A 25,113-nucleotide genomic window follows, 5' to 3' on the forward strand; every position below is an offset into this window, starting at 1 on the left:
GGCCAGATCCTGCCCATCTCTACCCAATCTCCATCCCAGACCCTGCACCCATAATCCTAATTGTAACACTATGTTTTCCATTCGTTTTTCATATATACACACGCAATATAATCTTATTAACAATGCATTGATCGCACCGCACACCGGCAATTGAAGAACACAGTTTTGGGCCTGATGCACATGCTGGCCCTGTGGACCGACAGGAAATTTCTGTGGACCGGCACCGGTCCATGGACCGGTGGTTGAAGAACACTGATCTAGATAATAGCTCCATTCTAGAGTTGAAAGGTTATCATGAGAAAAAAAATAATAAAATATGAGCGATGAACTAAGGACGTCCAGCATGAATAGCCATTACACAATTTAGAACATCTAATATATGAACAGCCTAGGTTTTAGGCGAGAAATACATTTTAAAACAAATAAAAAAGCAGGGACCAGGACATTTGTCTGGAAGCATCCTTAGACAAATGGTCACAAACATCCCTGCAGAGTACAGTGGCAGCCTGCTGGTTAGTGCAGTGGACTTTAAACCAAGGGGCTCCAGTTCAAATCCCAAATTAATTCTTATTTTGTGAATGTAAGCCCTCCAGGAACAGAAAAATTCCTACTGTACCTGAATGTATATCACTTCAAAAAGCTTCAGGCTTGTAGTTAGTGGCTCATATGTTTAGGTATAGTAGGTATTGTTTTTGTTTATTTGTGGAGGACTCATAATTAAAAAAAAAAAACAACCATAAAAGAGCTAAAGTGGTATTTGATCCTGGGTCCCTTGGTTTAAAGCCCACTGACCACTAGGCTCCACATCAGACTTGTTTGCTGCTTTGCTAAGAAAGCCTAAAACACCCGAGGTTGTCAGAGCCTGGTAGACTGACTTTCAGGGGAAAGGGAGGGAATAACGACCATTGGGGGATTAATCCTCCCAGTGGTCAGCTGCTCAGTTAGAGCACCTTTTTGTTCCCTGGATATGACTGAAATGACTCCCAACCCTCAATCTGTGCAAAACTCAGGCACAGGACTTTACTGCCATCCTCACTACGCTCACCTTACCCTTCTCCTCAAATCACTCCACAGGCTCCCTATCCACCTCCGCATACAGTTCAAGCTCCTATAACTAACTTACATGTGTGTTCATTCCGCAGCCCCTCAATCTCATTTCTCCTTATTGATAGGGTTACCATATGGCTCCAGAAAAAGAAGGACGGATTGAGACATTCAGGTTTTACTTCCATTATTTTCAATGTCTCTGTCTGTCCTCCTTACTTCCATTTCAGCAGAGTGGTTCAGTGTGTACATTTGAACATTCTGTAATGGTATGTGGAGAGCTGGCTCTGAAATATAGGATAGGTGCAGATGATATAATGCTTCTGTGACTTTAGAAAAAGACTCTCTATCATCCTCAATTATAAAGGGTATTAGGGCTGTATCTTCAAGGTTTAAAGCTAATGATCTGTTTGAATTTGAGAAAAACTGATTTGTGATTATTCTTAGATGACATTCTAAACATTCTGAAGCATGTTATTATAAATGAGCAGGAGATCAATATACAGCACAGGGTTCATTATTTGGGTGTTATATTGGATGTCACATTATAATTTAATTTTAATTTAAAATACATTTATATTCCAGCTACACCACATGACTAAGATTTTAAGGGGATTATATTAATCATGTAACTCGTGTGCCAATAATCTGATGACATATGATATAAAAATAAACATATAACATTAAATTCCATTTAATACATTTTGACCTTTTTTATTATTATTAAGGTATGGTAGAGGTTTCTACCGTGACTCAGAGTGCTAAATGCTCCGACGTTCATCGGAGTTCTATGACCGTCGAGCATTTGGTGCTCCAGGACACGGTAGAAACCTCTCTTGCGGCTCAGTAAAAGAAGTGGAGGAGGGGTTAATAGCAAACCAGACAAAATATATAACAAAATTAACATATAGAAAAAAACTGGATTTAATTAATGTACATGAAGCAAGTGGTCTGACTTTCTATTTTGATTTTGATAGATCATTACCCCTTGAGGGAATTTCTATAAAATGGTATCTACATTTAGGCACTCACAAAACAGGGGCAGTTACAGGGGGCCTAGGCCCCCCCTAGTTTGGGCTTGGGCCCTCTCCAGAACTCCTTCAAGCCCTTTTACCTTTACTGGCAGGGATGTTGACTCCCCCTCCCCCCCCCCCCCCCCCCCCCCCAGTAAAATAACTACAGAGCTGCTGCTGCTACCTGCTGTTTCCTTGCTGCTCTGAGCATGCTGAGACTCCTAACAGACTTCTGGCCACTTGCTTTGAGCATGTGCAAGAAGTCCCAGCATGCTTGGAGCAGAAAGGAAGCACCAGCGAAGAATAACCCAAATCACAGTTACCAGTTGCTAGTGTCCACCTTGGGGGTTAGCACCCAAGAAAAGGATCTGGGTGTCATTTCAGACAATACTATGAAACCTTCCATCCAATACGTGGCAGCAGCCAAAAAAGCAAACAAGATGCAAGGAATTATTTTAAAAGGGATGGCTAACAAGACTAAGAATGCTATAATGCCTGTGTATCGCTCCATGGTGCGACCTCACCTGGAATATTTTATTCAATTCTGGTCTTTCTTTTTCCTCCTTTTATAAATAATTCACCATGAACTTCAAGGTTAAGATGGAACGTAAGAACCATAATTAAATTAAAATGTCAGGGCATACTTTTTTGAGAGTCATGAAAGGTGCCATTTTAGTGCAACCACCAATTGAATCTGTATTAGACCACAGCACAATCTCCTTTAAGAACTTCCTAAACAGAACCTCAGCAGACAAAAGCCTACAAGTTAGAAAAAAAAAACCAAAAAACCCACAAATTGCAGGATCTATATTGATTTTCAAAAAGTTATAGATTCTTATGAAGCATTAGACTAGTAGAAAATCCAATTGCAGAAGAGCCAATCCCCTCCAAGGTGTTAATTTAAATTTCTAACTGTGTTGAAAGAACTCCTGAATCAAATGCCTTCAGCTAATCCGAGGTCTGCTTAGAGAAGTCTGCAAATTGACTGAAGACTTCAGGCTCGGCTCACTCCTTGTAACCACAGCTCATAGCTCTACTAATGATCTTTTCGGTTTAGGCTCAAATATAGGTATTAATATAAGCTGAACTCCTCAACTGGGCAGCTTCAGAGCATTTAATGCTCTGGGCCACGGTAGAAACCTCTACCGTGGCTTAGTAAAATGGGGGGAGGGGGAGTTAATTATGCAATACATTTGCTGGTAGACCATGGAGGAAATGTAACAGAAAGAAAGATACAGATTTTGACTAGTTAAAGTAAATCCATGCATGCTTGTTCAGGCTGAAACAATTGGGCCTACTTACTATAGTGCAAGAGTTTACATTACATTGTGACATTTATATCCCACACTTGCCTCTTAAATTCAGTCTGGCTAACAAGGTAAGGGTCTGGGTATTTCTAAGATCTTTACAATAAAAAAACAAAATTATTTAGTAGCCGCATACTTCTTTAATAAACAGGTCTTCGATAATTTCCAGAATTTATTATATCAATAGTTTGTCTGATAGCTTATTGTCTCACCCCCCTCCCCCTTTCTCAAAACCATGATAATGGTTTTTAGTGCAGGCTGGTGTGCTGAATAATCCATGCCGCTCCCAATGCTCATAGGAACTTAATGAGCATTGGGAGCAGTGCAGAGCATTCAGTGCACCGGCCTGCGCTAAAAACCGCTTTCACGGTTTTGTAAAAAAAAAGGGGGGGGAGGGGGAGATATGCGATAAGGTATTCCATCAACTTGCAGCCTGATATGAAAATGTACCCAAAGATTTCTTCTTGTAAATCATCGGCGGCCACCTAAGATGCAGTCACTAATAGTATGTCAATCATGAACCGGCGCCAATTATAGAATTTAGCTTTTTTTTTTTTTTTTTAAATCACTGGCACTTTAAATGTAGGCCAGCATTTTAGAAGCCTACGTTTAAGGTGCTGGTGTTGTGCTCTACCGCCAGCTAACCTTTAGGCTAAGTAAAACCTGGCCTAATATACCAGCGCACACCTCTAGGATGCCTAGCAATGCCTAAACATGCCTAAGCACCACAAGGAGGGATTTTATAAGCGGCGCCTAGCGGTTGATTGACAACTGCGCTGAGCAGCACCTACAATGTATTTGTGATTAGGTGCTGTTTATAGACTCTGGCCCTAAGTGTACCCATACTATCTGCAATAATGATGTATCATGTATTTAACTAAGGGCCCCTTTTGAAAGCCACAGTAGCGAGTCCTGGTATGGTAAATGTGATATATCCCATAGGAACTGAATGGGCTATGTCACATTTACTACATGGAAATTGCTACCACAGCTTTGTAAAAGGGGCCCTAAGTGCTCTCCATGACTTCTCTGCCCAAACTCATCCATTCTTGCTCTTTTAAAAAATGGAAATGCACGAAAACAACCGAAGCTTGGAACAAACACAAAGATGATCAGAAGAAATGTCACAAGGCGGTGAGGGATGCCAAAAAAGGACTATGAGGAGAAAATAGCACAAGAGGCTAAATATTTCAAGCCCTTCTTTAGATACGTAAAAGGGAAAAAAAAACCACAAAAGAGGCAGTGGGACCGCTGGATGACCAGGGGAGAAAAGGGTACATCAAGGAAGACAAACAAATTGCAGCCAGACTAAATTCCTTCTTTGCGTCTATCTTTACAAAGAAGGACACCACAACAATACCAGAAGCAGTGAAAATGTTCAAAGGAGTAAAAGAGGGACAGTCTCACCACAGTAGAAGTGGACTTGGACCAGATATACTACCAGATCGACAAACTTAAAAGTGACAAATCCCCTGGACTGGATGGAATTCACCCGAGAGTCCTAAAAGAACTGAAGGTTGAAATTGGAGAACTATTGCAAAAACTTGCCAACCTGTCAATTAGAACTGGATAGATACCGGACGACAGGAAGATAGCGAACGCCACGCCAATTTTCAAAAATGATCAAGAGGAGAACCAGGCAACTATAGACCTGTGAGTCTTACGTCTGTCCCTGAAAAGATGGTTGAAGCACTGATTAAAGATTGCATAGTCCAGCACTTGGATACACATGATCTGATGAGAGCCAGTCATCATGGCTTCAGAAAAGGGAAATCATGTTTGATAAATTTACTTCAATTTTTTGAGACCGTGAACAAACAAATTGATAGTGGAGAACCGGTGGACATAATATACTTGGACTTCCAGAAAGCGTTCGACAAGGTTTCATATAAAAGACTTCTCAGGAAACTACAAAGCCATGGAATAGAGGGAGATATACTAAGATGGGTAGACAAATGGCTAGAGAACAGAAAGCATAGAGTGGGTATAAATGGGAAGTCTCAGACTGGGAGAAAGTGACTAGCAGTGTGCCCCAGGGCTCGGTACTTGGGCCCATCTTATTTAATATTTTCATCAATGACCTAGAAGAAGGAACATCCAGTGAGATCATCAAGTTTGCAGACGACACTAAGCTATGCCGGGCAATCAGATCGCAGAAGGATAGCGAGGAACTCCAGAGTGACTTGTGTCAGTTAGAGAAATGTGCAAAGAAATGGCAGATGAGGTTTAATGTGGAAAAGTGCAAAGTAATGCATTTAGGCAGAAAGAACAAGGAACACGAGTATAAAATGTCAAGTGCAACTCTGGGTAAGAGCAAACAAGAAAAGGACCTGTGAGTACTGATAGATAGGACCCTGAAACCGTCAGCACAATGCGCTGCAGCGGCAAAGAAAGCAAATAGAATGTTAGGCATGATAAAGAAGGGAATGAGTAGATCGGAGAGGGTTATAATGCCGCTTTAAAGAGCAATGGTCGACCACACTTGGAATACTGTGTCCAACATTGGTCTCCTAACCTAAAGAAGGATATAAAACTGCTGGAGAGGGTGCAGAGACGAACAACGAAGCTGGTAAAAGGGATGGAGAACTTGGAATACGAGGAACGACTTAGGAGACTGGGATTGTTCTCCATTGGGAAGAGGAGACTGCAAGGGGATATGATCCAGACTTTCAAAATACTGAAAGGAATCAATAAAATAGAGCAGGAAAATAAGTTATTTACAATGTCCAATGTGACACAGACAAGAGGACATGGACTGAAGCTGGGGAGGGACAAGTCCAGGACAAATATCAGGAAGTTCTGCTTCACGCAGCGAGTGGTGGACACCTGGAATGCTCTCACAGAAGAGGTTATTGCGGAATCCACTGTCCTAGGATTTAAAAGCAAACTAGATGCACATCTCCTTACGAGAGGCATAGAGGGATATGGATGACTAAAATTACGCCAGGTGTACACCTGGCTGGGACTCCGCGTGTGCGGATCGCCGGACTTGATGAACCGAAGGTCTGATCTGGAGATGGCGGTTCTTATGTAACTTATATATACCAGTGGTCTCAAACTCAAACTGTTTGCAGGGCCACATTTTGAATTTGTAGGTACTTGGAGGGCCTCAGAAAAAAAAAGTTAATGTCTTATTAAAGAAGAGGAGGGCAGGCAAAAGAGACGCTTCGGTGGACTGGATGGAGAACTGCCGCTTGATGCCTGGAGGAGCTAGAGAGCAGGGAGGCCCGCGCTTTTCAATTTCTCTGCCAGTAGCGCGCATACAAACTCATGCCAGCCCGGGACCTAAGGATCAGAGATCACGCAGGCATGAGTGTGCATGCGTGCTTAGCATTTTATTATGTTAGATTTACCCATATTGACACTAATACATTCATAAGAACATTTTCTCATTCACATGTGGCAAAATAATGCTCAGAATTAAGAAGTTGGTTTGTTAGGCTGTGATATTTTTGGCCCCCGCTTGTAAAGCAAAGTTGAAATCCATTTGGGAACAAGCCAGCAAAGTTTCTGTGGACAGAGCAAAAATGGAGGATAAAGACAGATTTATGGAGAAGCTTGACACACTGAATGACATACTTACCTACAAGTGTGAAATAAAGGGTTCATAGTCATTGGCGCGCGGGACTTCGGTGCGCCAACATTGCAGCGCAGACAATTCGTCGCATGACCCTAGCGCGCCGCCTAAAAAGTTACTTTTAAAGAGCTTCAACGCGGGGTGGGGGGGTTGGAACCCTCCATTATAGAGTAAACTTAACTTTTTCCTGATTTTTTAGGGAAAAGTTAAGTTCTCTATAATGTGGGGGGTTGCACCCCCCCCCCCCAACGGCAGCGTGAAGAGTATGAAGTAAAGTGGGGGGTTCCCCCATACACACACCCGTCGGAGCTCTTTAAAAGTAACTTTTTAAGCAGCATGCTGGGGTCTTGCGCCGAATTGTCTGCGCAGCAATGTCGGCGTGCAGAAGTCTCACGCGCTTTTGTCCCATCACCAAATAAAGAGTTGCACTGATGTGGGAAGCAATTCTGCTTATGACTTTGGAATACACATACTTTGTGACCACAGCAGAGAGAAGAAAATTCCTGCGAGTTTGCTTTTATAAAAGGTCAAAGAGAAAAATTTGGAAATGTTGGACCAGTCAACCTCCCTGAGATACGAAGGCAAGAACCATAAAAGAAAAAGACAGGCAAAAAGGAAGGATGACAAAAAAAGTAGAGAATGAAGAATTTTAAAAAAAGAACAGCAGAAGAGCAAGAGATGATGGAGAATTCTGTTCGGGGCAGAAGAACCAATGGAGGACGTTCCTGTTGCTCTAGAGAAAACTCAGAAGAGTTGAAATATAATACTGAGGATATAACCAACATAGCCTTAGCCAGTTGAAGACAACAAATACTGAATTGAGAAAAACAGCAGAGATTGTTACTGCCGCCTAGATTGATGCAGGACTCATCACTTGTTTGGATACTGCTTTGGCGATTCATCACAACAAGGTGAAGAAGGCTCAGGCAAGAATCATGAACTGCACCAGAATGGCTTCGGTTGCATTTTATTTGATGGCTGTTATGATGATACCAGGGTCATGTTAAAGGCAGAAGACAATGGCAAAATGTATCCAGATATGGTTAAAGAGGAACATTACACAGTTTTGTATGGAGTCAAGAGGCAGATACCAGAGTCATTTTGTTCCTGCAAAAGCAACTAACAAGAAAACTCATGCAGAAATAATTGCTGATAATTTGGTTGCATAGCTGAGAGAAAGAGGAACAGACAAAAAACTCTTCAAGCTATTGGAGGTGATTCCTGTAATATAAACACTGGAAGGGAGGAGTGATGAACTATGTTGAGGAGAAACTACCAAGGAAGTTAATGTAGATTGTCTGTAACCTGCATACAAGCACATTACCATTCAGGTACTTGGTGAGTGCTTTAGATAGAAAGATATTAAGCAACAACAAATGGGCAGGTCCCATTGGAAAAATGCTGGATTTTGCTACAGAACTGAAAATAAATCCTGATTTTACTAAGATGTTTGTTGGCGCTGATCGTCCTCAGCTCAGTGATGAAGTAATCACAGACTTAAGAACAGATCAAAGCTATGGCTGTAGAATTGAAACTACCATTAGAACAGCTGTCTTGCCAAAGGATGTGGCTCTGTTGGAAACTGGACCTGTGTCACATAGGAGATGGCAAACAACAGCTTTAAGGTTCGTGAGAATATGGATTTCCAAGCATAATAAGAAAGGAAGGAATCTGAAAAACTTAAGAATGATTGTAGAGTTCTGTGTAGGGATTTAAATGGTAAACGGGTTCAATATAAAAATGAGTCTGTCTCTGCGTGAAATTTTGTGACTATTTTGAGAACAAGACCGCAACAGACCCTGCACTGCCTTTCATGTAGCTTGAGTATCCTCTGCTTCTCATGATCCACCGTGGCTGCAGGATTTGACATTAATTTTCTCTCTTCCATCCTGAGCTATATTATAGCTTAGCTTGGTGTCCCAGGATATGGACTGCTGAATAACTCTCCTGGTGTCCACCCTACTGGTTTCTAAATAAATATTCTTTAGTTATTGCTTCCTGTTTATTGCGGTAGGCCGACACACTATCAAGTTTGGTTCACTACCTTTGTTTCTGTCATTGTAAATAATATATGGAAATGGCCCAGAAATAGAGGAGCAATACTTTTCTGCTTAGTTTCATTTTCCCATTTTCTTCAGTATCTACTCTTATCTCTTCAAAGTATGTAATTTGCTGTATGTCACTGCAGTTTCAATTCTGTCACCATTGCAGAAATTTCCAAGGACTGTGAGGAGCCTTACTGAGCTTTATTTCCCCTCTGTAGAAAAGCAAAACTAAAAGGTGTTATTCTGGAATACCTTTATCTTGAAGTGCAAAACCACCTATCTTTCACATTTTGTGAAATATACAGTAGATGCAGTCCCAAGTCACTCTAATTCAAAATAAGTAATACATTTTATATAATATCTTACTGAATAACATTCAGTCAAAATGGTTTCCAAAATCGTAATAGACAGCATCAGCATGAAATCGGAATTCATTTAATTTTATTTATTCATCTGTATACCTCGTAACTCCTCCCCCCCCCTTTTTTTTTTTTTTTTTACTAAACCGTAATAGTGGTTATAAATGCAGGGAGCCGCACTGAATGCTCCGCACTGTTCCCGATGCTCATAGGAACTCTATGAGAGTCAGGAGCAGTGCAGAGCATTCAGCGTGACTCCCTGCGATATAACCGATATTGTGGTTTAGTAAATCTACCAATAATTAGCATATAAACCAAGATCCCGCTCTCCAAAAATCAAGTATAATATATTTGTCTACTTAAATAATAAAAATCAAATCACATTTATTAAAAATATAAAATAAATGCAACTCAGGACAGGAGTACCATGTATTTTAGGAAAAGTGAATGAGCACCCCTAACTTTATTCAAGGGTTTTGTCTCTATGAATCTATTCTCAACCAATTCTCCATAAATGAAAGACTGGGAGACTTCAGCAGCACATTGAGTCGTGATGTCGTTTATTTTTTATTTATTTTTTTTACTTGTACTCATAAAATCTTGATGGAAATGGAATCACAATGGATTTGAAAGGTTCATGCAACTCTGAAACAGCATAGCAGTTTCAGTTCACAAAAGACACATGCTGTAGACCAACTTTCTAGAAACCCGATGGAAAGAGAAAGGAGGAAGGGGTGGAACTTGATCAGCAAGCTCTGAAAGAGCCTATTATAGGGAACTACAAGACCACAGGGACTTGTCACCCTATTACATTAACCAGTTACCTGCCTCCATGCAAAAGAGTTTTCCTTATGAGATGGCGGGGATGTCACTAGAGAAAACTAGAAGTCAGAAATTGCTTTGATAAATAATATATGAACTGACTTCGCATTCAACACAAACCTGTCTATGAAGTGTAATCAATATGTTTTAAGTTGCTCAGAAATGTGAAACTCAACAAGGGGAGAACGCAGCCCCCTAGAATGGGAACAGAGTTTACCTCCCAGTCATTGCAACTGTTTCTGTAGAGATCACACTTCAAGCCAGGATGTTAGTTAATAGAGATTGTTACAGTCCTTGAAATGATATAAAATATAGGATTTTCTCCTTTCTTCTTATACTTGTTTTATACTTGTCAGAACATCACTTATGCATTATGCATGATTAATAGAATCATAACTTAGCTCAATCAGGGGTTTGGGGTCCCGACGCGGCCCCATTTCGTGTCCTTCATCAGGAGACCCACTCACGATTGCTGGAAAACTGGCTGTAGTCTTTTAAACTTCAGTTATGTTAAAGTTAGTGATACGACAACATTTCAAAACTGAAAAGCTCTCTGAGAGCTCTTCAGTTTTGAAATGTTGTCGTATCACTAACTTTAACATAACTGAAGTTTAAAAGACTACAGCCAGTTTTCCAGCAATCGTGAGTGGGTCTCCTGGCAAAAACTCCCTTTGGGTCACAGCATTAATGCCCCCAAGGATGGGAAATACTCCTATATTTCCCCAATGGATCAGCATGGAAGATCCCCTCCCAAGATCCCAACAAAATGGCTGCCTTTGGCTATTATTGGTGTTTCTTACTGTTCTGGTAGTGTGGGGGGAATTCCTTTCCAATAGTATCCTCCCCAATAAACCATAACAAAGTGACAAAAAAGAGAAAAGAAAAATAAGCACCAGATATTGTCTATTAGCTAAATTGGCTTTATATTGCCCTAGTTGCACTCTTGCATAAACCACGTCATTCAAATGGCATGTCTTAAAGGGCGGAAAGATGATATGATGGTCCCAAATATGTTTTCTAAGTGGCTCAGCTGCAGGAAATATGGACACTGAGCACTCTCTACAAAACTATAGCACATATCACATGTTGATTTATTTATTTAGACAAAATATGAGTGTTGACTATCTATTGTGAAGTATGTCTTAAGGTTCAACACAAAACTTCCTTTTGCCTTATACCAAACATGAGCAGACCTTTACTTTAAATCCAGCCCCTCATCTACAATAGCCCTTAGCTCATTTACATAACTTCAATGCTGGGTAATTCAGCCACTTCTGTGTCCATGTCATAGGAACTCATATCATCTGCCATTTCAATTTCATTTACAGATGAGTCAAAACTATCTATAACTTCTTCATTACCAGCTTTTACCTGAGCTTGTTGCCATAAAGAAGATTGCTGCTTTTGGGTGTGGTGTGCTCCCGGGTTGCTGAAACTGCTTGTGCATGAGGGCTATACCCTTTTCTTTCCCTGCAGTGAGCTGATTAGCTATCACTGCAGGTAAGTTTGAGAAACCTGGTTCCCTGGACCAATCTCAGGCTGATTAAGATTGGCTTGTGTTCCAGCCCTGCTTTTCCCTTTCAGTAGCCCCTGTGCTGATGGGACATGTAGTTTTTTGTGCTGATTTTTTATATCTGGTTTGGGAAAAGCTAAACCAGTCCTAGGTGTCCTGGGCGATGTTTGAGGAGGTTTTAATAAAGGAAGACTTTGCTTCTGAATATTCCTGGGAGCTGCTCTGGGCGTTAGGCTAGCAAACTTAGGAATACTTTTACTGTTTTTAATATTAGGTTCCTCCTCTGGCAAGGATTCCTTACTGCTAACAGGGGCAGCCCCGTGACAATATATACTTGAATATAAACCAAGGTAACATTCCCCCCACCAAAAAAAAAAGGAAAATGGTTGACTCAAATATAAACAGATTAGAAATTTGCAATGATCCTAGTGAGAAAGTCTACAAAGACTAGACATCCTTGCCATAAGTTTTAACACAATTTTTTAAACTTTAAATATTTTTATTAGCATCAGTACTCAAGGATCTCCCGTATGAGGAACGGCTGGATAAGTTGCAGCTATACTCACTCGAGGAACGCAGAGAGAAGGGAGACATGATCGATACGTTCAAATATGTCACGGGCCATATCGAGGTAAGAGGGCATCCGTTGAAAATCAGGGGTGGGAAATTTCATGGCGACACCAGAAAATATTTCTTCACTGAAAGGGTGGTTGATCGCTGGAATAATCTTCCACAACAGGTAATTGAGGCCAGCAGTGTGCCAGATTTTAAGAAAAAATTGGCTTGGCATGTGGGATCTCTTCATGGAGGTAGTTAGGGGGTGGGCCATTAGTGTGGGCAGACTAGATGGGCAGTGGCCCTTTTCTGCTGTCATGTTCTATGTTTCTAAGATATCATTTTTCTCAGGGGGCCCACGGCAATGAGAGGGCATCCGCTGAAACTCAGGGGTGGGAAATTTCATGGTGACACCATAAAATATTTCTTCACCGAAAGAGTGATTGATTGCTGAAATGATCTTCCACTGCAGGTAGTTGAGGCCAGCAGTGTGCCAGATTTTAAGAAAAAATGGGATTGGCACATGGGATTACTTCATAGAGGTAGGTAAGGGTGGGTCATTGGTGTGAGCAGACTAGATGGGCCATGGCCCTTTTCTGCCATCAGTTTCTATGTTTCTAAACCACACAATCTGCTATAATAATACCCTTTGCGCACATGCGCACTTCAATCCCCATGTTCCCGTGCCTCCGTGGTGCCGGGTCCCCACATGCGCAGTAGGAGCCTGTGCATGTTTCCACAGCAACGTTCCTGCCTGAGAAGAAAGATTGCTGCCGGAACAAAACCTCGGCAGCCAGCCAGTCGGGCTCTCCACCTCCGGCTTCAACTTTACAAAAAAAGCAGCGACAAACTGCAATACCCCAACGCCGCCATACCGACCTACTGCCTCACTGAGGGGCCTGATCTCTATAACCGAGGGAACCTGCTGCTGAGATGGGCAAGGAATAGAGAACATAGTGTTGGCCTCCTCCTCCATCGCTGACGCCTACACCCACTCTGTCACTCCCATGGAGCTGTGCGGCCAAGGGGCATTAGCTAGGCTGTCCCATTTCGATATTGCGAGTCAGGCCGTCCTAGCAAAAGCCCCGAGGCTGCACAGCCTAGCGGATGCTGGACAGGGAGCAGGGAAAGGAGAAGGGGTACTATTGGACAGGGGAACGCAGGGAAGGGGTGCTTCTGGACAGGGGGGAGGTAAAAGGAAGGGAGAAGGCCTACTGCTGGATAGGTAGAGCAGTGAAGGGGTGCTGCTGGACAGGGGGGAGGTAAAAGGAAGGGAGAAGGAAAGACAGACAGGGGGAGAGAGACAGAAAAAAAAAAAAGACAGCCAAACAGGGCAGAGAGAGAGACATAAAGAAAGAAAGACAGGCATGGGGCCAGGGAGTGAGACAGAAAGAAAGAAAAAGGGCAGGAAGAGAGAAATAAAGATAAACATACAGAAAGAAAGGAAAAAAAAAAAAAGAAATGCCTAAGTCTACACATATATTCTAGCACCCATTAATGTAATGGGCTAAACTAGTATTTACAATAACACTATTATTTTAATAGTGTTATTGTTGTGGACCATTGTGGATCTCTTTACACTATCAATAATGACCATAAAAAAATGAAAACATAAGAAAATATCAGATAAGAAAGTATTCAACATTGTTTAAGTCCTCAATATTAGGAGATCCAATTTCATAGAGGAGACAATGAAACAGTAAATAGAACAACAAAAAATGAAAAATAAGACCACAGACTGATTAAGGAGAAAAATTTAACTACCTAACCCCATTTGTGCCCCAAGGGAAGCCATCACAGAGATTCTCTTGGTAGTCAAGGAAGGAAGATAAATGAGAATGGCCCTAAAATACATATTTAGAAAATGAAATGAATTATATATTTCCATGGAAATTTTAAATAGAAATAAACCCCATGGAAGAATTAAAAGAAACTGCTTACCGTTCTCTACTGTCCTCCACCCACATCTTGAGTTTTAAATAGATTTATATCTGTAGAGTAGGCAACATATGTAATGTCAGGTAATTTTTTATTTTATGGTTTTATGGAATCCATCAAGGACCAGTAGAGATACCGTAAGCAGAATATAAATATTTCTAAACACATCCAGCTGCTCCAAACAATGCTTTGAATGTGCTAGCAGATAGAAGATCAGTCAGCTGCTGGCTAGAAGTGTATGTAGGCAGATATCTAGATGACAAATATATAAAGTGGAGCCACCAAGCCTGTAACATGTTCTTGCTTGGAGACAGAAATCAACTAGCAAATACATGGATCATTATTCGAATTATCCAACCCACGAAATATCAATCAAAAAAGAAAAAAATAAATAGGAAGTCAAGTACTAAATAAAAAAATAAAAAACATTTTGTATTAATTATCCTTTTTACCCCCTTTTTTTCTTTCTTGCTTGGAGACAGGCCATGTTCTTACTTTTAATCTTAATGTGCTGCTCAGGATCCAGCTTAACCTTTTGGACTTGTTATTCCAAATTGCTTGCAGTAAGTGGAGAAAGTTATTCCTACTCCTACTCTTTATCATTTCTATAGCGCTGAAAGGCATATACAATCAACAAGAAACACCCCCTGTGACTGCTATGAACATCTCTCTATTTCCTATCATGTCCTACGCTACCATGGCTGTCCTATGCAATAAACATGAATGTCTGTATAACTGTAATGTACCATGAATGTCTAATATAACTGTGTCTACTGTAAATGAGCTCACGGGAGGACGAGATAGAAATCTAAATAAATATATAAATACACAGTACTGCACATTTAACAAGCAATAGATAATCACTGCTCAGAAGAGCTTGCAATCTAATTTGGTATAGACAGAACATAAAGGGTTGGGAAGTTTCTTGCAGAGAGAATGATAGGATTGACATAGGTATATTACTATGAGTGGGGGTTAGTTATTCCATGCTTCACAGTACAATTCTTCATCCCCCCTCCCACTCAGCATGGTCCTTCCCGTTCTGGCACTCAAAGAAGCTGATGCCGATACTCTGTTCTGGGCCAATGTGGGTCCTTGAGCATCTACACATGCTCAAGGCCTGCCAGCTCCCACCCTCTCTGGGATTTTCAGAGCCGGCAGGCCTTGAGTATGCACAGATGCTCAAAGCCCCACACCAACCCAGAACAAAGTATTAGCATCAGTTTTATTGAGAGCCAGAATGGTAAAGTTAGTGGTGGAAGATAGTAGTAGTGGTCATCAAGGGGAGAGGTGGGGTGGGGTAGTGATGGTCATTGGAGGGGTTGCAGTAGAGTAATAACAGTTATCAGGGTGGGTGTGATGGGAGTGCAGGAAAGCATCAACAGTCATTGAGTGGTGGGACAGCAGGAGAGCAGCCCTGATCATTGGGGGGGGGGGGGGATATAGTGGAGGAAAGCGGTGCTGGTCATTGAATGGGGAGGACAAAAGTGTTGGCCATTGGGTAGACTCAAATATAAACCAAGACCCCTATTTTTGGGCCAATTTTTAGCTTCCAAATCTTTTCAATGTCCCCTCAAAACTTTTCCAAACACCCTTCTCACAAATCTATGCTGGAACATACTCCCAATTGCCAATGCATCTTTTCTCAATTTGTTAATTTTAAAAGTTCCATAGTAGTAAAATCTGCTGTGGGCTTTAAATTAATTTAAATGTGCATATTCTTTCTTTGTTTTGCTATTGACTGAACAAAGCTAGTTGTTACAACTTTTAGCCTGGGATTATCCATCAAGAAAGGAAATTTAGCTGGCATCACTGGATTGGGAGATACTAAGCCACTGAATTTATTAGGAGTGGAGTAGAAGCAGCCAACTTTGGGGGTCTATTTCCAGAACTAAAGGAGGTTAACAACACAGGAGATGAGGTATGGCAACATCAATAATTTAAAGATACACCCAGTGCAGTTAACAAATCTAAACCCAAAGAAGTCTGATGGAACTACAGCATCCTTTGGGTTTATAACAACTGGCAGAGATGGAAAACTTTAAATCTTAGATTTATGTGAGAAGAAGTAAACAAGTACCATATTATGAAGTTTTCTAGATTCCTACATGTTCTACTGAGTCTCCAAAGGGACCTGGTATGCTCTTTCAGGCATCGACAAAAAAGCAAGGAAAAAGAAAACCCTATGCTACACAGTAATGCAAGAAGCTCAGAACGGGTTACAGGTTAAACATACATAATTTCAATGCAAGTTTACAATACAATATTTTATCCTAACCTGACACACTAGGGGGGGTCTAATATTAATATACATAAGAACATAAGCAGTGCCTCTGCTGGGTCAGACCATATTTCCATCATGCCCAGCAGTCCGCTCACATGGCAGCCCATCAGGTCCAGGACCTGTATAGTGATCCTCTATCTATACCCTTCTATCCCCTTTTCCTTCAGGAAATTATCTAATCCCTTCTTGAACCCCAATACCGTACTCTGTCCTATCACACTCTCTGGAAGCGTATTCCAGGTATCCACTACCCTTTGGGTGAAGAAGAACTTCCTTGCATTGGTTCTGAATCTGTCCCCTTTTAATTTTTCCAAATGCCCTCTCGTTCTTGTAGTTTTCGAAAGTTTGAAGAATCTGTCCCTCTCCACTTTCTCTATGCCTTCCATGATCTTGTAAGTCTCCATCATGTCCCCTCTAAGTCTCCGCTTTTCCAGGGAAAAGAGCCCCAGTTTCTCTAATCTCTCAGCATATGAAAGGTTTTCCATACCCTTTATCAATCGTGTTGCTCTTTTCTGAACCCTCTCGAGTATCGCCATATCCTTCTTAAGATACGGCGACCAATATTGGACACAGTACTCCAGATGCGGGCGCAACATCACCTGATACAGCGGTAGGATAACTTCTTTCATTCTGGTTGTAATACCTTTCTTGATAATACTTAGCATTCTGTTTGCCTTTTTTGAGGCCACTGCACATTGTGCCGACGGCTTCATTGTCTTGTCTACCAGTACCCCTAAGTCCTTTTCTAGGCTACTTTCACCCATTACCAGCCCTCCCATCGTATAGCTGTACATTGGGTTTCTGTTTCCTACATGCAAGACTTTACATTTCTCTACATTAAACTTCTTTTCGCCATCTTTTCGCCCACTCTCCCAGTTTGTTCAGATCCCTTTGTAAATCTTCACAGTCCTCTTTAGTCCTAACCCCACTAAATAGTTTTGTGTCATCTGCGAATTTTATAACTTCACACTTTGTCCTTGTTTCTAGATCATTTATAAATACATTGAACAATTTGCCATAGTGATCCTTATGGGTTTGGATCTGGGTATGATGGGTATTTGAGTGCAGGAGCTTTTGGGTTATGAGTTTGTGTGAATGTGTATATGATGAGTATGTGAGAGTGTATACTGTGGACATGCACCTGCAGAAGTACACTGCGTCCATGGTGGCAGTGAGATGTGAAGTGAAGAAGGTAGAATTTATTGAGCGAGCAACTGCAGTGGAGGGATGAATGTACATACACCTGATGTGGCCAAGTTCCGTCCTTATTGGGCTGCCTCAGGGGCAGAAAATACCAAACTGGCGTGAAATAATTTAAAACACCAAGCTTGATTATAATCATCTCTTTCACACACAAATCTAGGCCCTGCTGCAATTCCCATTAAGGGCAAAACTTGGCCAAGTCAGGCTTATGTACATTCATCCCTCCAGTGCTATTGCTTGCTCAATAAATTCTATCTTGGACAACCTTGGTCTGCATTTTGGTCTGTTTACCTGTTTGCCAATGTTCATGAGAACATAAGAATAGCTTTACTGGGTCAGACCAATGGTCCATCTAGCCCAGTAGCTCGACTTCTTGGTGACCAATCCAGGTCACTAGTACCTGACAAAAACCCAAATAGCAGCAACATTCCATGCTACCAATCCAGGGCAAGAAAAAATCACTCTATAGACCTGTTCAAAGAGTAAAGTTGTATGAATGATGTAATTCAGTTCACCAAAACTTGCTCAGAATCAAGGAGGGGAAAACTGGGGCGAGCCCCAGAAAAACCACCTCACAGCCCAATCATCGCATGAAGGGTAAACAGAGACATTATATCATTCCGTGTATGCTTTATATGTTGTAAAAAATGTTGACGTTGAGCACTATAATGACTAGGTTGTTTTTTAGTCAAAGAACTAAGCAGCTTCAAGTTAAGCTGCAAGTTAAGTTTGCTTAGTTCTTTGACTAAAAAACAACCTAGTCATTATAGTGCTCAACGTCAACATTTTTTACAACATATAAAGCATACACGGAATGATATAATGTCTCTGTTTACCCTTCATGCGATGATTGGGCTGTGAGGTGGTTTTTCTGGGGCTCGCCCCAGTTTTCCCCTCCTTGATTCTGAGCAAGTTTTGGTGAACTGAATTACATCATTCATACAACTTTACTCTTTGAACAGGTCTATAGAGTGATTTTTTCTTTTTCTAATATATGCACCTTTTCACTCTTGTTACATTGTGTGTAACTTGTCCCCCTAATCTTCATAACCAATCCAGGGCAAGCAGTGGCTTCTGTCTCAATAATAGACTATGGACTTTTCCTCCAGGAAATTGTCCAAACCTTTTCTAAAACCAGCTACATTAACTGCTCTTACCACAATCTCTTGCAACACATTCCAGAGCTTAACTATTCTCTGAGTGAAAAAACATTTCCTCCTATTGGTTTTAAAAGTATTTCCCTGTAACTTCATTGAGGGTCCCCCTAGTCTTTGCAATTTTGATGGAGTAAAATATTGATTCACTTGTACCCATTCTACACCACTCAGGATTTTGTAGACTTTACTCATATATCTCCCCTCAGTTGTCCCTTTTCCAAACTGAAGAGCCCTAACATCTTTAGTCTTTCCTTATACGAGAGGAGTTCCATCCCCTTTATCATTTTTGTTATACTCCATGAAGAGTTTTTCTCATCAGTGGAATTGTTACAGCTATGCATACATGTAACAAAGGTTTCCATCACCGCTGTCGATCCTTATTTTTACTCATTTCAAATCATGTAATCACAAGAAGAGTGGCAGGCTTTTGAGGACTGCTATAATTTGTGTTCAATTGAAAGGCAATCTAAACTTTAATATCTCATCTAGCATGTCATTGAGTGTTGCAAGATAAGTTAATTTTTTTAGATAAAATTCTTTAGTGTCGACCTTTTTTTCAACCTTTTCTGTATTCCATAGCAGATTTTATGTGACATCTATCTGGTGAGTTATAACCCCCTTCATAGATTTGTCAATGGCATTGAAATATTAGCAAAGAATATAACAATTTCTAATATGGATACTGATAATTTATAGTTGAGCAACTTTGGTAAAAAAAAAGTTAAATATAATTTTGCTGCAACTTTAAGTCTGAAAGGATGAAAAAAATGGCAAAATGTCAGCTTTCAATGTTTTCTTTGCAAGTTTCTGGATTTTTGCTTTGGGGTGATTTATGCTGCTTATTTTATGACTTTTATAAAGTGCAAGCACTATAAAAGTTAACAAAGTGCTCTACAGCAATCATGTAAAAGCAATTTATATATACTGTCCTCTGCATAGGGTTTTAGATCAGTTTGCCCTAACTGAAAGATGAGAGTTCTATGTGAGCAGCAAGTAGAAGGCACATTGGCCCCAGATGAAAGATCAACATAATAATTCCTATAAAATCCATTAAAATTGGACTTTTGGCAACAAGGGTTCCTTTTATCGAGTAGCAGCAGAGCCTTTTACTGTGGGCCGGCAAGGTAAATGCTCTGACGCTCAAATGAACTGAATGAGCATTGGAGCATTTATCTCGCCGGCCCGCAGTAAAAGGCTCTACCGCTGCTTGATAAAAGGAGCCCACAATTTGTTAAATTTTAAGTCTTTTAGTAGCTGAATAGAGTTCCTGTATTGTAACATACGGCTCCTTTTACTAAGCTGCGTTAGTGTTTTTAGCGCACGCAGCATTTTAGCGCATGCTAAACCCAAGTCAAGTGGCTAGAACTAACGCCAGCTCAATGCTGGCATTAGCGTCTAGTGCACGCGGCAATTTAGCGCACGCTATTCCGCGCGTTAATGTCCTAACGCAGCTTAGTAAAAGGAGCCCATAGGTTTCATTTAAAGACCAGAATATTTGGGATTTACATATCACTTTAAGCATGATTTTTAATAAGTAACATCTCAAGTTTTCCACTGCAGCCATCATCCTCTTGCACAGAGAAAAGATAAAACTCCAGCTCTGATTGTTTGAATATGCAGAAACTCCCAATTAAAATTAAAATGTATTGCATCCTACAGACATTGGGAATGTTTGCTATGTAAATAGGATTTTTTATTTGTTTTATAATAAATTAGTGAGATTTTTCACATCAACTGCATCACATACATAGGTCTATGACAAAAAAGAAGGTTTAATCAGCCAAGAAACTAATGAGTCCTCAACTAAACTTTCCCTTAGTAAACAGAAAGCACATACCTCCTCTCTAATCATTCCAAATCTTCAAACACCATCTTAAAAAAAATAATGTTTTTAATAGGAGGATAAGCACTGTAAAAACGCTAGAGCAAGCTTGGTCCCATTTTAAGGACACAGTCACCGAGGCACAAAATCTATATATGCAGCGTATCAACAAGAGATCCAAGAGAAAAAGAACAAAGAACCGGCGTGGCTCACTGTAGAGGTGAAGGAAGCAATCAGAGACAAGAAAACTTCATTTAAGGAATGGAAAAGATCAAAAATGGACGAAAACTGGAACAAGCACAAGTAACATCAACGCAGGTGCCATAAGGTGGTAAAAGGGGCCAAAAGAGACTACGAGGAAAAAATAGCTAAGGAGGCGAAGAACTTCAAGCTGTTCTTTCGATATATTAAGGGGAAACAACCCGCAAAGGAAGCAGTGGGACCACTGGATGACCATGGAATAAAGGGAGCACTAAAAGAGGACAAAGCAATTGCCGACAAACTGAACACATATTTTGCATCTGTATTTACCCACGAAGATCTACACAGCATACCGGAACCCATCAGGCTATATGCTGGAAACGAAGACAGAAAGCTGAAAGAATTGACGGTCAGTCTAGAGGAAGTGTGTAGGCAGATTGATAGGCTTAAGAGCGATAAATCCCCGGGACCGGATGGCATCCATCCGAGGGTCATCAAGGAACTGAAAGGGACCATAGCTGAACTGCTTCAACTAATAGCCAATCTGTCGATCAAATCGGGAAAGATTCCAGAAGATTGGAAGGTGGCGAATGTTACGCCGATCTTCAAGAAAGGTTCGAGGGGAGATCAGGGAAACTACAGACCTGTGAGTCTGACCTCGGTACCGGGAAAGATGGAAGAATCACTGATAAAGGACAGCATCATTGATCACCTTGACGGGCACAGGCTGATGAGAACCAGTCAGCACGGTTTTAACAAAGGCAGATCGTGTTTAACGAACGCTGCACTTCTTTGAGGGAGTAAACAGACAGATAGACAAGGGCGATCTGGTCGATATTGTATATTTGGATTTTCAGAAGGCGTTCGACAAGGTTCCACATGAACAGCTACTTCGGAAAATTCCGAGCCATGGAATCGAGGGTGAAATACTCACGTGGATTAAAAACTGGCTGGAGCATAGGAAACAGAGATGGGGGGTAAATGGACAATACTCGGACTGGAAGAGCGTCACCAGTGGGGTACCGCAGGGCTCGGTGCTTGGACCCGTGCTCGTTAACATTTTTATAATCGATCTGGACATAGGTACGATGAGCGAGGTGATTAAATTTGTGGACGATACGAAGTTATTCAGAGTAGTGAAGATGCAGAGGGATTGCGAAGATCTGCAACGTGACATAATCAGTCTCGAGGAATGGGCATCAACATGGCAGATGAGGTTCAACGTGGATAAGTGTAAAGTAATGCATGTCGGTAACAAAAATCTCATGCACGAATATAGGATGTCCAGGGCAGTACTTGGAGAGACCTCCCAGGAAAGGGACTTGGGAGTTCTGATCGACAAGTCGATGAAGCCGTTCACGCAATGTGTGGCGGCAGCAAAAAGGGCAAACAGAATGCTAGGAATGATAAAGAAGGGGATCACGAACAGATCAGAGAAGGTTATCATACAGCTGTACCGGGCCATGGTGCGCCCTCACCTGGAGTACTGCGTACAGCACTGGTCGCCGTACATGAAGGAGGACACGGTACTACTCAAAAAGGTCCAGAGAAGAGCGACTAAGATGGTTAAGGGGTTGAAGGAGCTGCCGTACAGCGAAAGATTAGAGAAACTGGACCTCTTCTCCCTCGAACAGAGGAGATTGAGAGGGGATATGATCGAAACATTCAAGGTACTGAAGGGGATAGACTTAGTAGATAAGGACAGGTTGTTCACCCTCTCCAAGATAGGGAGAACAAGAGGGCACTCTCTAAAGTTGAAAGGGGATAGATTCCGTACAAACGTAAGGAAGTTCTTCTTCACCCAGAGAGTGGTAGAAAGCTGGAACGCTGTTCCAGAGGTTGTTATAGGGGAAAACAGCCTCCAGGGATTCAAGACAAAGTTAGACAAGTTCCTGCTGAACAAGAATGTGCGCTGTTAGGGCTAGTCTCGGTTAGGGTGCTGGTTTTTGACCAGAGGGCCGCGTGAGCGGACTGCTGGGCATGATGGACCACTGGTCTGACCCAGCAGCGGCAATTCTTATGTTCTTATGTACTGCTCTAATTTTCATTGGATAGTGCGTTCCAAGCATTTGGTGCTAGCCAGAAAAATGCCCTTTCTCTAGAGATGGCCCAATGGGCCATTTTAAAATGTAGAAATGTAAGCCTAAAATCTTGCAAAGATCTTAGATATCTCATAAGTGTATACAAAGCAGTCTATCTGTTCAGAAAGTCTGGTTTATGTTCCCATAATGCTTTGTGGAATAGATAAGACAGTTTAAATTTACATCTAAACTGAATGGGTAACCAATGGAATCTCTTATATAGTGGTGTATCATGATCATGATCAGGCCTCAGAGTCAATTCTCATGCCCAAAGTTGGCCGTTTTAATGTGAGCCCATGAATTGTGCTATTCTATAACAACAAAAAAATGTCAAATTACTCCACCAAACTGTAAACAAAAAGATAAATGCAAAAAAGTGGAGCGGTATATGATTCTTCTTCAATTTAGCACATTCACTATTAAAAAATATAATGTTAAATCTCTACGATAAACAATTGGAAGGCATATAACGTAAACCAATTGTGAAACATCTAAAGAAGGGGAGAGGACCTCATACTCTACTTTCCTTTATAACTCACCATAGAACAGCATATGCTGATCCATTCAATAAGTTGTCTCTAATGTATAAAATCATCAGTTCGCCACCTCCTCCATTCACTGTATAAATATACACAACGCCCAATTTTAAAGACAAATTGATTCGAAATGGGAACTTAGCTTTAAGCGCCAAAGCTTCTGATCCCAACAGGGATTGTTTTGCCCAGAGCTTCTTCAGGACATCAGATCTGGATTATCTGCATTTAGCTATTCTATAACACACACAATTTTTTTGGAATGCACCTGCCATGCCCCATTTTGAGTTGTACGCTAGTGAATTTGAGTGCTATAGAATAGTACACAGAAAAATGCACAAATTCCAGTTACTGCCAAATAACTGCAATAACTGATTGTCAGCCTCAATTTGTTGTATGTTAATAGCTCATTAGCTAAACTACAGAAAGGCAGTATACAAGTCCCAATCCCTTTCCCTTAATTTGTGCACATATTTTCAATCAACACACAAATTTTACTTTGTATGAGTATATAGAATCCAGGTGTTTGGGCCTAGATAGATGTTGAGCCCTCCGGGACAGATAGGGAAAATACTTGAAGTACCTGTATGTAAACTGCTTTGAGTCTGGTTGTATAACTACAAAAAGGCGATATACAAGTCCCAATCCCTTTCCCTAAATCAGTAACTGCAGCAGGCCTGTTCAATTCATCTCTTAATGGAGGCAGCGCATACATATTTATCTCATGTGTATGCATTAATTGTGGATATTCTGAAAACCTGACTGACTAGGTATGACCCAAGGACCCCTGCTTTAGAGAAAGTGCTAAAGCAGAAATATATTTCATTTGAAGTCAGAAGCCAAAACAAGATCATCAAAGGAAATTAAATACATGATAGGAATATTTCAAAAATACCTTGTGCATTAAATAGTAGGTGTCACCTTAAATCAACGCTACAGCAACCATGTACATCAGTGGTCTCAAACTCAAACCCTTTGCAAGGCCACATTTTGAATTTGTAGGTACTTGGAGGGCCTCAGAAAAAATTAGTTAATATCTTTATTAAAGAAATGATAATTTTGCATGAGGTAAAACTCTTTATAGTTTATAAATCTTTCCTTGTGGCTATGTCTTAATAATAATATTGTAATTTATACCTAAAGAGACATATGATCAAGAAACTGTTTTATTTTACTTTTGTGATTATGATAAACATACCAAGGGCCTCAAAATAGTACCTGGCAGGCCGCATGTGGCCCCCGGGCCGCGAGTTTGAGACCACTGATGTACATGGTTCATGATCTGATATACTGCAAAACCACAAGACTTATATTAGAAGAGATCTTAAAGAGATCTTTGTTGTGCACTAAGACACAACAAAGCTGGCACAAATGTTCTCTAGGGTGCTGAGATTTCTGATATCACCAGCTGACAAAGAGAAGTTCAAAGAGTCACTGGGATGTGATATACCCAAGACATTCTCATATTAGCTGCTAGGCAACAGTGACGGAATAACTACAAGAAAACTTGAAGAAAAGCCTACAAATCTGTAACAGAATAAGTAGAGCATAACAAATGCCAAAAATATCAATATCCATGGAATGATGGCCCCAGTCGCAAATGGGGATGGGAGTCCAAAACAGCACTGGACAATTTTGTATCAAAACAAGTAGAAAGTG

The 25,113-nt window shown here is 40.9% G+C and overlaps 1 protein-coding gene across 8 annotated transcripts in view; it reads right to left on the bottom strand.

Annotated features, from left to right (window-relative positions):
- The window catches only part of GRID1 (glutamate ionotropic receptor delta type subunit 1), a 1,864,061-nt gene that overhangs the window by 1,172,950 nt on the left and 665,998 nt on the right, over positions 1–25,113 (bottom strand). Inside the window, exon 1 of one of the 8 annotated variants that reach the window (XM_033941934.1) lies at positions 11,539–11,650. The exons of the other annotated variants lie outside the window; for them this stretch is intronic. Coding sequence (XP_033797825.1) covers positions 11,539–11,614 — 76 coding nt within the window. The 5' untranslated portion in view covers positions 11,615–11,650. Of the gene's footprint in view, positions 1–11,538; positions 11,651–25,113 lie in introns of those variants that run through there. 8 annotated transcript variants of the gene reach the window in all.

Source organism: Geotrypetes seraphini, chromosome 4 (assembly GCF_902459505.1).
Source record: "Geotrypetes seraphini chromosome 4, aGeoSer1.1, whole genome shotgun sequence".
NCBI classification, from domain to species: Eukaryota; Metazoa; Chordata; class Amphibia; order Gymnophiona; family Dermophiidae; genus Geotrypetes; species Geotrypetes seraphini.